The 12581-nt window shown below is 53.7% G+C and overlaps 1 protein-coding gene across 7 annotated transcripts in view; it reads left to right on the plus strand.

The window, feature by feature from the left end:
- Nucleotides 1-12581, plus strand: part of Znf385c (zinc finger protein 385C) — a 52694-nt gene that overhangs the window by 16163 nt on the left and 23950 nt on the right. For 3 of the 7 annotated variants that reach the window (XM_028856850.2, XM_037200642.1, XM_028856851.2), the window contains exon 2: nucleotides 10687-10938. In XM_028856850.2, coding sequence (XP_028712683.1) covers nucleotides 10689-10938 — 250 coding nt within the window. In that variant the 5' untranslated portion in view covers nucleotides 10687-10688. Of the gene's footprint in view, nucleotides 1-1607; nucleotides 1927-2506; nucleotides 2842-10686; nucleotides 10939-12581 lie in introns of those variants that run through there. The other 4 variants (XM_037200640.1, XM_037200639.1, XM_037200638.1 and 1 more) reach the window with 4 other exon arrangements.

Below are 12581 nucleotides of genomic sequence, written 5' to 3' on the forward strand. Positions count from 1 at the left end.
GGGTCATTCTTTTCTGGCTGGAGGAGAACAAGGGGGACTGGAGCCCTCCCTGGGCAAGCGGAAGACGAGCAGGGGAGAGCCCGTGCCAGCCGGTGCCGTAATTACACAGGGGGCTGCCTTTTCTTCCCTCCTTACCATACCCATTTGGTTTTGGTTTTAATGTAGTCTAGGCTAGACTAAAACTGGCTATGTACCCTAGGCTGGCTTCAGACTCATGATCCTCCTTCCTCAGCCTCCAGAGTGCGTGTTCTCAGACATGCCACCATCATGCCTGGCCCTATCCCACCTTCATAGGGCAAAGGTCACCCAGCACACTGGAATAGGCCCTTAGAAGCACCTTAACATAGAGGAAAGAAATAGCCCAGACTCTGGAGCCAGCCAGATGGCGTTCAGACCCCAACTCTACTGCTCTTTTGCTGTGTGACCTGGGACAGGTAAGTTAACCTCTCAGTGTCCCTCCATCCTTCCCTGCATAATGAGAGTCTCACTGATCTTTAGGGGGATCATCAGAGCCGATGGGTCCTTAAAGCTGTGGGAAGGGTCTGGAAGACAAGGCCAGCTACAGAGGACAATGTTTTGTCAATGTACGGGGTTGCTTCTAGGGATGTATCTTATTACTGTGTATCTAGGTGAAGCCACGTCTTTGCGGTGGCCCCGAGCTGGCACCTGTGGCCCTGCTGAGTGATGCCCCTGAGCTGGCAGATGGGAGGGCCAACAGCATAAACATGCGGTGTGCTGTTCATCTATCCAGAAAGTACTTGTGAACTGTGCCGTAGCTCGGCCGTAGTGTGCTTGCCAAGCATGCGTGAAGCTGTGGGTTTGATGCCAAGCACCTCAAAAATAAAAAAGAGGGAGTCACTCACTAGGGAGCGAAACATGGAGACTGAACTCACCCACAGCTACATCCCACGGAAGCAGGCAGGGGGGGGGGGGGGGGTTCACGGACCGACCCTCGGCTCTGTCTAGATTGCAGGAGAGTAAAGGGGTGGTGTCTTTCATAGAGGACAGGTTGAGGCAGCAGGAGGAGACTTGTTCATTGTTGTGTGCTAAAGAGGAAAAGCCCAAGTCAGTTGGGGGAGATGGAGCTGGGATGATGGGTCAGGTACTAGGCAGGGCATAAAGCCTCAGAATTATGTTGGCTGAGGAGAGAGGATCCAAGTGGTGGGGAGCCAGTGTGAGGTTTCAGAAGGCAAGAATGCAGTGTGATGGGTTCAGTGTGCTCTGGGAGTCACATCTTTGAGGGCTTCCTGGAGGAGGAGGCCATATCCAGCGCAGCATATGGAGGAATATGGTTTCAAGCTGGTTGAAGAGAACCTCTATGGAAGAGGCCTCAGTCAGATCTCTCTATGTAAAGCCGAGTGGCTTGTTCTGTGTCACATGGAACAGATGGAGGACCAGGATGTGGGTGTCACTGGGAAAAGGCTGTCTCCCCCAGAGATGAACTAGTCAAGCAATGGAATGGGGGCATTCTGTGGGGTCCTGGGGTCTCTGTCATGGGCATGTCCAAGCTTAGGACAGAGGGTAACTGGTCAGGGACAGTGTAAAAGAGACAGAGTGACCTCTAAGGTCCCTTCCAAGTCCGAGCAACTGCATTCACCACTGACAGACGTGGGGTGTGGACTGTGGGAAGGCAGTATGACTGGGTCTGGAGAGAGGATGAGTGTCCTGTGGGGTGGCGCGTATACAGGGTGGATCGTAGCTGCCATCCCTTTCCTGGATTTACTTTTTAAAAAACGGGCAACTGTCTTATTGAGATGTAATCCGTGTACCATACGATCCGCCTGTCTAAAGTGTACAGACTTCCAAGTGGCTACGAATTTGTCCCTTCACAACTCTCTATGGAGAATCTCCTGAGTGTTCATCAAGCTCTGCGTTGGTGTCTTGAATACCTGGGAAATAAAGGTCCCGCCTCTTTGGGGAAGACAGGTAAGTGTTCAATCCAAAGAACAGTCACCTGGGAGATGCAGGAGATGATGGTTGGGACAGAGCTGGGAAAAGGGGTGTGGGAGGTGACATTTGAGCCGAGGAGACCAGTGACAAGTAGATAGTGAGGTCAAGGGAATATTCCAGGCTAATGAACAGCAAAGACCCTGGGGCTGGAGTCAGTGGGTAGATTTGAAGGCCAAGACCGGCCAGGAGCCTGGGTGGCTGGCCAGTGCCCTGTCTGGTGGGCCAGGCATCCCCAAGGTTCTTTGGTGCTTTCTCTTTAGGTGGCCTGTTCGCTTAAGGTTCCCCTCAGGTCAAGAAGGGGTAGGCAGCATGCAAAAGCCACCTGTGACCCTTTTCTATGGCTGCTGCTTTCTTACCTGGTGATTGCTTCTCCAACGCTTAGTGCCAGGGCTAACGGGAGGTCATGACACCAGCCCCTACCTCCACAGATCCTCTCTCTGGCTGTAGCGTCCCCGGCAGTCTCCCCTCCTGCCCCTCACCTCTGGACAGTCTTGGGCCAGTCTGAAGGTTTTGGTGCTCACTTCCTGAGTGACTTTGGACCCGGATCTTTTCCTGCTCTGTAAAGTAAGGACTCAGCCAGTCTGGGCAGAGTGGATGTCTCCTGGCATCTAGGAGTGTGCCTTGAACCGCAGTGTCTGTCACGTCCCCAAACAAAAAGGTCCAGGAAGAAGGTGGGTCCGCTGCGCTGGCCCAGCTCTTCAGCCAGGAGACCGAGCCCCTCTCTGCGGGCATTTTCCAGAGCGGGACTGGGGAGGGCTCCTGGCAACTACTCGGACACGGGCCATGCGGGGGCGGGCTCGGAGGAGGCGCGGGACAGGGACTGGCCGGCTGTAACTGAGATCACAATCGCCCTGGTGCCGCTCAGCGGGGTGCGTCCCTGGCCCTGTTCAGGTAGGCGGGGGCGCCAGACTCCCGGTTCCCTGCGCGGACTGACTGAGGCGAGGTGGGGGGTGGGGAGGGAGGGGCAAGCTCGGCAGGGCGGCTTGGTGAGGTGGGGGGGGGGCAGTAGTGAGGTCCCTGCCCCGCCTTGTGACCTAGGGATATTCAACTTAACCTGAAGTTGAGGTTGGGAAGGAGACAGCCTGGGTGATGATCGCGGGGAAGACCTATAGCTGTAGGTGATGGCCAGGGAGGCTGGGATCATTTGGCAGCTAGAGATTTGCCTTTGGGAACAAGGGCTCCACCAAACGGCCCGTTTCTTTTCCTCAGGCATTCAGAGGATCCCAAAGTCCAGCTAGCCCATCAGGTCCCAGGTGGGCTCTAAAATGGGGGGGGGTCCCGAGTTTTTTTTTTTTTTTTTTTTTTTTTTGAGGGTGCAAGGGGCACTTCTACCACCTGCCCCTACCCATGACCTTCTCAGGCATCCATGGCTTTTTGTCCTGTCCCCTCCTCCAAGCCCAGGGGCTCATTTCAACAAAGAGGGGGTCCTCCTCGTTTCATCCACCCCCACTCCTCCTCTGAAGCCATCCCTGGATCCCCCAGACCCCCCTCCTCCTGACTCCCAGGACTTTGGGAGTGTTGATTGGTGGTGCTGTGGTGGGCAGAGGGTGGGTTTTGGGGTGCTATTCTTTTTGACACTTTAAAGAGTATGGCTAGGAGAAGTAGGATCAGTGCAAGCTCTGCCAGGATGCAGGCCCAGGGATGCCTGGGAGAGGACATAGGGCATAGCACACCTACTCCCACAAGTTAGGTTTCACAAGCTTTTCCAGGCAGCAGAGGGAAGAGAGAGCGGCACTGAGTCCGCTAGCCCTCCCTTCCCCTACCTGAGAGGTAGTTACTCCGAATTGCTATTGAGGACCATGTAAGGAAAGATGCGGGTTAGATAGTAAGAAGGACTTCCTTACTTCTTAAGAATGGGTTGTGGGTCTTTTAGAGGAGTCTTAAGGCTCAGGAGAAGAAGCCCCTTCTTCTTTGGGCTTTCGGGAAGAAGGGGTGTCCCCTGGAGCACCTAGACGACACCAAGAAGTGGGGACAGGGCAGGGCACAGGGAGAGAAAGGCTGTGATCTTATCCGAACCATCGCACGCCCTCACCTCCTCTGCCCTCTTACCCTACCTTGGAGCTGGATGGAAAGCTGACTTTCCAAAACTCTTGGCCAGCTCACTCCCAATCCTAAGCACCCAGAAGTCTCCAGGGAGGAAACAGGTTTCTGTTGTCACTACTTGAGAAAGGAGACAGACATGGCTGTTTGGCGCTTGTCCCGTGGAACTTCAGGCCTGGCCTATGCTTCCTGGGCCCAACCCCAAGCATCTTGTATGGGACTGGGGGGCCAGCAGGGCTGGCCTTGTTCAGAGCATCCAACTCGGTCCTCTAGGTGGGGGCCTCTGGCTCCTGTGGGGTCTGAGTCATGAGACGACCCTCTACCCTACATGCTATGGCCTCTGGTCCCTTTCCACCCCTTCCTCTGCATGGGCTGACAGAGGACCTCACAGGAGAACGATAGCTGAGAACCCCACTGAAGCCCAGGGTTCTGAAATGCATTTATCATCCTTCCAGCGTGGTGGAGAGGGGACCTGGGGAGCTGCGCCCCCTCCATCCCACCCCTAAGCTCCCTGTGAACAGTACAGGCTAGACAGAAGCCTCCACAGGCGCCCTGAGTCCCAGCCAGCGTGGCTAGGTACCATCAATTGCATGTACTCCAGGGCTGTTTTCTCTGCTCACCCTGGGAGACGGCAGGAGGCAGGCGGCTGAGATGGCAGAGAAGCCACCAAGCTTGGTGGCAGTTCCTCCAGCTCACGGAAGGGGCTCTGGCTCCACGAGGACAGGAGCATGAGGAGGCTTCTCCTCTTCTAGAAACTTCCTTGCGTAACTGGGTCCATGGTAGGGTTGGCCCTCCTCCCACTCTGCTCATAGCCAGGAGAGTGACTGAGATGGTCTGCTTGGGTCCTCACCCTGACTCCCTAGGACAGTTCGGGATGTGTATGGGGGAGGGGGACCTGGCCCAATTCACTTGCCTCTTCCACTCTGAACCCGCAGAACCTCCGGAGTGTCCTGAGGTGTGGGGGGTGGGGGGTGGGGGGTTTTCTACAGTGCCTTGCGGTGCTGGGCACTCACCCACCCGGCAGCAGCTCCTTTTATGCAGGGTCACAGAGCCTGGCCTGGCCCCCCAGCACACAGCTGCCCTCGCTGATTTTACCACTGTGGCTCTGTCTGTAAAGGTCCCAAGAGATCATGTTCAACCTAAGTCCTCTCTCCTTAAAGACCAGGAAACCAAAGCCCAGATAGGCAGGGACCAGCTGAGGTTGGCCCGCTAGCCAGGCCCCCTTCTCAGGGCCAGGGCCTGGGGCCTGGCTGGAAGAGATACAAGGTGGCTGTTGGCAGGCCTCGGGGGAAATGCCAGAGTGTAATTGGGCTCATTAAGTGTTTGCTGAGGGAGTCTCCATGCCGGCCTGAAGTTGGGAACAGGCCTAGAAATTTCTCCTCCAGTTACCCCTTTGGAAGAGGACATCTTCCCTGGCCTTCTGGGAGACAACCCTCTCCTCTGCGTGTTCTCTGGCCTTTGACCCCTGACCCTCTCACCCTCTGCATAGGCAAGCAGAGGATCTCACTGGCGAGCAGTAGCCGAGGAATCCACTAGAAGCCAGGGGTTCTGAAGGGCATTCGTTATCCATCCAGAGCTGTAGAGAGGGGACCCTGGGGGCTGTGTCTGAGTGCTCCCCCACCCCACCCACCAGCTCCATGTGGACAGATACAGCTCTTTCACAGGCTGGCCCCCATCATACTCACAGCCCTTCTCTCTGCTTCAGCCTTGGGCCCTCTCTCAGAGAAGGTGGGAAGAGGGAGGGGTACCCCCCTTCCTGGGTACACTGGACAGATGGACCCACGCATGCTCTTTCTCTCTCTCGTCCTGTCCTTCCATCTGGCCTCCTTGGCTCTGGTCCTATCACTTCTCACCCAGAGTGTGGCATCTCCCTGCCTGGCCCCCGCCCGTGTCCAGGCTGTCTCTCAGCTAGGAGCTTTCTGCCCCATCTTGTCTTCTCTCTCTCTCTCCACAGAGGAGGCAAGAGCTCTTCAGCCCCTCCCAATGCCTCCCCTCCCTCCGCCCTTCGAGGAGGGGAAGGTAAGATTTCCTAGGAGTCTTTAGCTCAGGTCCCCCACCACCACCACATTTACCCAGATGTGCAGCCCCCTGGAGTCCTCAGGGCACACTCTCCAGCTGTTCCTCCTCTTCCTCATCCTTTGTTCTCAGCCACAGTCCAGGCTAGATAGGACTGGGGTCAGGGAGGGGAGTCTACTGACTTTGGGTCCCCAGCAGACAACCTCTGGGGGTCAACAGTAGCAGGGAAAGGATGGGGTGGGGGTGGGGGAGGCGACCACCCTTTCCTGGAAGCCTCTGAGCCGGGCCCCCACTCCCCACCCAGGTCAGGCGACCTCCGCACTCACCCAAGAGCATTCTCAACCTAATAGGGGAATATATAGCTGATACCCTCCCATGATCCCCTTGGGCCTTTGAGCAACCTCCCCACAGGCTGTTCAGTCAAAAGAGGTGGGACAGGGCAGTGGTTAAGGACTCTGAGTCAGACAAGTGCAGTTCAGGTCTAGCTGGGAACCGTGAAGTTCTCTACCCTGTGGAGGTGTGCAGCAGGCTGCTAATAGTGTCCACCTCATGAGGTTGTTGTGGAGTTTTAAAAAGATCTTGCTGGGTGGTGGTGGTGCACATCTTTAATCCTGGCACTCAGGAGGCAGAGGCAAGTGGATCTCTGTGAGTTCAGGCCAACCTGGTCTATGGAGTAAATTCCAGAACACCCAGGACTACACAGAGAAACCTTGTCTTGAAAAACAAAACAAAACAAAAACAACAACAAAAAAAAAAAATAGAAAAGAAAAGGAGGAAGAGGAGACAGGATCTCACATAGCCCAGGCTGGCCTTGAGCTCTCTATGTATCCAAGGCTGACTCTGAATTTCTGATCCTTCTGCCTCTCCCAAATGCTGGGACTACAGGCATGTGCTACCACTCTGGGTTTTATATGCTGCTAGGGATCAAATCCAGAAGTTCATGCATTCTAGGCAGAAAACAATAGCAACTGAGCTATTGCCCTAGGCCCAGAGAAGCTTCTGAGACTTTTTTTCTCCAGTTTTCACCCTGGTTTTCCCTGGTCTTTGAAGCAAGCCTACTCACTGCCTTGCTCTTGGACTCCATTTCTTTCTTTTCTTTTTCTTTTTTCTTTTTTTTTTTTTTTGGTTTTTTGAGACAGGGTTTCTCTGTGTAGCTTTGCGCCTTTCCTGGAACTCACTTTGTAGACCAGGCTGGGCTCGAACTCACAGAGATCCGCCTGCCTCTGCCTCCCGAGTGCTGGGATTAAAGGCGTATGCCACCACCGCCCGGCGTTGGACTCCATTTCTTCTCTTGGCACATCACTAAGATTGAAGGGGAGGTCGCAGGAGAGCGGTGAGTCATGATGGTGTTGAGTATGGCTGGTGTGGTGTGGTGGGGTGTGTGTGTGTGTGTGTGTGTGTGTGTGTGTGTGTGTATGTGTGTATGTGTGTACACGTGCGTGCCCATGATGTTCATGTAGAGTTAGACAAGCCCTGTGCATCCCCACACTTGCCCATGTCTCCATATGACTGAGAGCCCTGGCTTAGCTGGGACAGTGTCGCTCAGGAGGGGACAGCTGGGAAGGCTGGGTCAAGCAGGACAGGCCACAGCAGGCCCAGCATCCTGGCAGGGGACACACGTTAGCCCAGCATCCCGGCAGTTCTGCGAGCCCAGAGGCTGTATATCACAGAGGTTTAAGCAGCAGTGTGGCACATAGTTGTCTGCTCTCTTGAGCCATGTCCCCGTCCAGTCTGCCATAAATTGCACTGAGATTTCAAAATATCCCTGTCCCCTTGAGCTCTTCCTGGACAGCTAAGAAAGTCCCATTCCTTTGAGGTCTCCACCTGGCTCTTGACACCTGGGCCACATCATCTAACAGTGGCATCTGGGACCTCCTTCCCATCTCCTGCTAGAGCGTGGAGGAAGAGTTGGAGAAGGCAGAAGAGCTGTGAGGCCTGCCACCTAGGGCTGAAAGAGGACTGAGTATTAGTGAGACTCCACGCAGCACTGGGGACCTGCTCAGAGTGATGAGAGTGTGACCTCCAGTGTGGCTTCTGTGGGGAGGGCAGTGTTCTGGGTCCCTGGCATGGCTGTAGGGGTGACTTTGGTGCCTCATGCATTTAGAAGAGTGATGTATCCCTGCTCAGGGTATCTGCCTCTTAGCTTCCCGATAGCTGCCCACTGGACCACTTGGAAGTGACTGCTGGTACTTCAGCCCAGGGGCACTACCCTGAACCCGGGATGGGAGCTTCAAATTCTCAGATGTCTGTGGCTATATGAGGGTCAAACCCACAGTGTGTTAGTTTAATAGAGTAGGGGGTAAGAGAATAACACAAAATGGACAACAGAATTGATTGTCTCACAGAGCTGGGTTCTCAAGGCTGGTGCCTTTGAGGACTGTGAAGGGGAATCTGTCCCATGTCATTCCCCTAAACTACAGTGGATATCTGGTCATCTTTGGGATCCCTCGGCTTGTAGGTGCATAGCCTGATCTCTGTATCCATCCTCACATGATGTGCACACAGGGTGGATGTGACAGTGAACAGAGACACTTGCAGTGACCTAACGCGTCGCGAGTGACATGTGGCCAGAACTGAGACTGGAGGTGTGAACCATCAGGGAACACCTACTCTAAGCTAGGTCACTCTTCCACCCACAGTCCCAATACGAGCAATGACAGACACGTCTCACATGGACCTCTGCCCACAAAAACACTAAACAGCTCACGGAGGACATTTAGGAAATGCGTGCAGGTTCACGGCCATGGACTTGGGTAATCAACCTCCTCTTCAGATGTGCCCCCCCCCCCACTAGATGTGTGCTCTTGTGAGAACCTTGGGGTATTTCCTAACTGAGCTGATATGCTGTGGCTAAGGACGCAGGAAGTGACCTTGAAGGAGGAGTATTAGCTCTCTCCAGCTGCCACACAGAGCAGTGCAAGACCGGGGCTTAAACAACGGAAATGTGTTGTATCTTAGTTCTGGAGCTAAGGACCCATGGTGTCACAGGGTTGGCGGTGGCAGTGGTGGCTTCTCTCCTTACTTATTATTTTCATTAATTCATAGGCAGAGTCTGGTGTACCCTAGGTTTGTCCTCAAACTCTTTATGTGGCTAAGAATAACCTTGAGCCTCTCATCCCTCCAAGCACTGGGATCACAGGATATGCCACCGATGCTTGGTTCCCGTAATGTTGGGGACTGAACCTAGGACTTCCCTGGCTAGGCAACTCTATCAACTGAGCTACAGACCAACTTTCTACTCTTTTTTTTTTTTTTTTTTTTTAAGACATTTTGCTATGTAACCCAGGCTGGCTTCCAGCTCCTGATCCCCCGCCTAAGCCTCCACTAAAGCTGGGATAACAGGTGTGTGTTAACACCCAGGCTCAGGGTTGATTTCTTCTGAAATAGCTTTGTTCAAATTTCTTTCTTATTAAGACAGTATTTGAGCAGGGTGTTGGTGAGCTGACCACTCCTTTAATCCCAGCACTTGGGAGGCAGAGGCAGGCGGTTTCTCTGTGAGTTCGAAGCCAGCCTGGTCTACAGAGTTCCAGGAGGAACCCTGCCTGGGGAGGAAAAAAGTCTTTTATCCAAATACAGTCACATTCTGGTATACTTAAGGTTAGGGCTTCAACATGAGTGGAAAAAGTTTGCACAGTTCATCTGTGATTAGAAAGAAGGGCTCATCCATGCTTTCCCCAAACCTTGGGGTTGCTCAAGTCTGAGGGGAACAGGCAGTGACTTCAGGAAGTCTCCCAGTGAAGCTGAGGCAGGAAACACACACATATGCACAGGTGCACACACATATCCATATGCACACACACATTGTACACTTGATCTTAGCCAAAAGGCCGAGAAGCGATCACACACACGTTGTAAACATGCACATACACACACCAGGAAGGAAGTGAATATCACAAGTTCTGTCTGAAAGAGGGGATTTGGCAGCCAGCTCCTGAGCAGAAACAGAAGCCGACAAATGAAAGTCCCCAAGAAATGAGGAAGGAAGGGGAGGTTATCTGGGAAATGGGGGTAATTGCCTGAAAGGAGGACTTGAGAGTCCAGGCTGGGGTGTCCAGGCTGGGACGCTGTGTGTTCTGATTGTCTCAACCAAATGACCAACGGTGGCCTCAGCTCAGGTGACCAAGACAGTAGGGACATCTCAGGCCATGTGGGACAGGGGCTGGGACGTCTCTGCAGGCTGTCACTCTTGGTGAATGTCACCTGGCTAGGTAGAGGGCACAAGATGGTTGGGTTTCTGGCCAGAGGACTGTTGCGTCTCCAGTAAGTACACCGTACCACACGCCTGTCTGGCAGGGGATTGTCAGTTCCTGCCTCGAGGCTGAGAACAGGACAATGAGGTCCCCAAACACGACTCTGATGGTCTCCTGCTGATTCTGAAGTGCTGCTTGTCTCCAAAACCCCATCTTCCTCTCTGAGATTGGCTCTCCGGCCCTGAGATCCTGTGAGCCACTGGCCTTTCAGTGTGCAGCCATGTCTTACAGTCTTCCCAGTACTCCCGTATTTTAATGCTGCTCTGCCTAAAACAGGCCACCCCACCATGTTTCCTCTTGACATTTTGGAACTCAGGTGGGGGTCACCTGGCATACCCACCAGCGTCTTCAAATTGCAAACCTCTCCCGCTCTGTGGGTTCGCAACCACTCAGCCGTCACCTGTCTGTCTCCTTCTCTCTATCTGCTCAGGTATGAAGAGGCCACTGAGCCCATCCCCCTCAGGCGAGAAGGAGCCCCCCACCACTGCAGCACCCGAGTGCCCCCCTCACTCTCCAGAGTCATCGAAGCCTAAGCGGGAAAGGAAACGACCTTCCTATACACTCTGCGATGTCTGCAACATCCAGCTGAACTCCGCTGCCCAGGCCCAGGTGCACTGTGGGGGACGTGCCCACCAGAGGAGGCTTCGGCAGCTCAGCCTGGGCAAGACCTCCACAGGGCCAGGTCAGTGCAGAGTGGCGCTGAACCTAGCACCCTTCCTAAAAACTAGATCTGGGTCCCTTAAGGGGGACTGGGTTTGTGGCTTCCCTGATACTCTCAGGTTTTATTTACTGAGCTGGGGATGTAGCCCAGCGGCATGGTACCTGTCCGGCATGTGCTCTGAATTTAGCACCGCAAAACCAAAGAAAGTTTTGTTTTGCTTCTGGACAGCTTTCTATGGATCTCTTGGGACAGGAGAGTCTTCAGGTCTCCTCTTGAGGTCCCTTCATTTCTAGGAGCTCTCCCTGAGGGTGGTGTGTGTGATTAGGACATTCATAACATTTCCCCAGCCTGGAGCATCCTGGCAGGGACAGTCTTCCAGACAATGGCCTCTCCCTCAGGGTGTTCCAAGCTCCTGCTCTTCAGGCTGAGGTCAGCACAGTGCACAGCACTCCGACCAAGGAAAAACAGGAGCTGCTCTTCCTGTGGCAGCCGGACTCCCGGCCAGGATTTCTGCCTCTCCCTGGCTGGGGTGACTTTGTAGGGTTTAGCTGCCGATGCTGGAGGGGCAGCTGGCTGCAGTGCTGTGTTCTGGGGGAGATGGGTGAATGCTTCTGTGAGGGTGATGCCTGCTGACAGGCACATGGGGGTCACGAGCTGCAGGCTGGCAGGGAAGACAGAGCCACACGCAGGCCTAGGGAGGAGAGGAAGGGGGCATTGGTACCCCAGATCCTGGAGGTGGCTTGGAGAAACCCACCTTGCAGTCCAGCTGGGCGGTTTTGCCAGAGGCTACCCTGAACCTTGAGAGCGCCTAATCATCGGGTGACATTCATACTGTGTCCCCTAAGCATGATAGGAGTTGAGACATTCCCTCGGGGGCACAAAGGCCTTGGAGGGAGAGAGCATGAGCATGACAGGTGAGGAGCATTTCAGGCAGAGGTCACATCCACAGCAAGTGACAGGAAGACTGTGGTAGTGGGAATTAATTCCTCCAAGGAGGCACTTAGAGCTGAGCTCCCCAGGCTGTGACTAAGCAATCTGATGGATCAATATTTCTGGAGCATGCAAGACCGGGGTTCAAAGGTCATTCATTTAAGCTGGGTGGGTGGTGCATGCCTGTAATCAGGATGCTGAGGCAGGCTAGCTGGCTGTAAATTCAAGGCCAGCCTGGATTATATAGCAAGATTGCCTTTTTAAAAGTCACACATTTATTTATCAAACATTTATTCATCAAATATATTTATTTATCTATTGAGCTTCAAGCTGCTGCTCAGGGGGCTCACTGTTTTTGTTGTTGTTTGAGACAGGGTTTCTCTGTGTAACCCTGGCCATCCTGAAACTCACTTTGTAGACCAGGCTGGACTTGAACTCAGAGATCTGCCTGCCTCTGCTTCCTTCATGCTGGGATTAAAGACATGCGCCAACACCACCCAGCTTGAGGGTGGGGGACTCACATTTTTAAGGCTTTCAAATCTACCAAAAAAAAAAAAAAAGCTGTCTAAATCACTCTATATAAAGATTAATTTATTCTCAGATAATACTAGGCCTTGTAGAGATGAGTGAAGGGAGCGTCAAGAGAACCCAGTACACAGGTCAGTAATCCCAGTTATTTGGAAGGCAGAGGCAAGAGGATTTCAAGTTCAAGGCTAGCCTGGGCTAGAGAGTAA

Source organism: Peromyscus leucopus, chromosome 8b (genome assembly GCF_004664715.2).
Source record: "Peromyscus leucopus breed LL Stock chromosome 8b, UCI_PerLeu_2.1, whole genome shotgun sequence".
In the NCBI taxonomy this organism is placed as follows: domain Eukaryota; kingdom Metazoa; phylum Chordata; class Mammalia; order Rodentia; family Cricetidae; genus Peromyscus; species Peromyscus leucopus.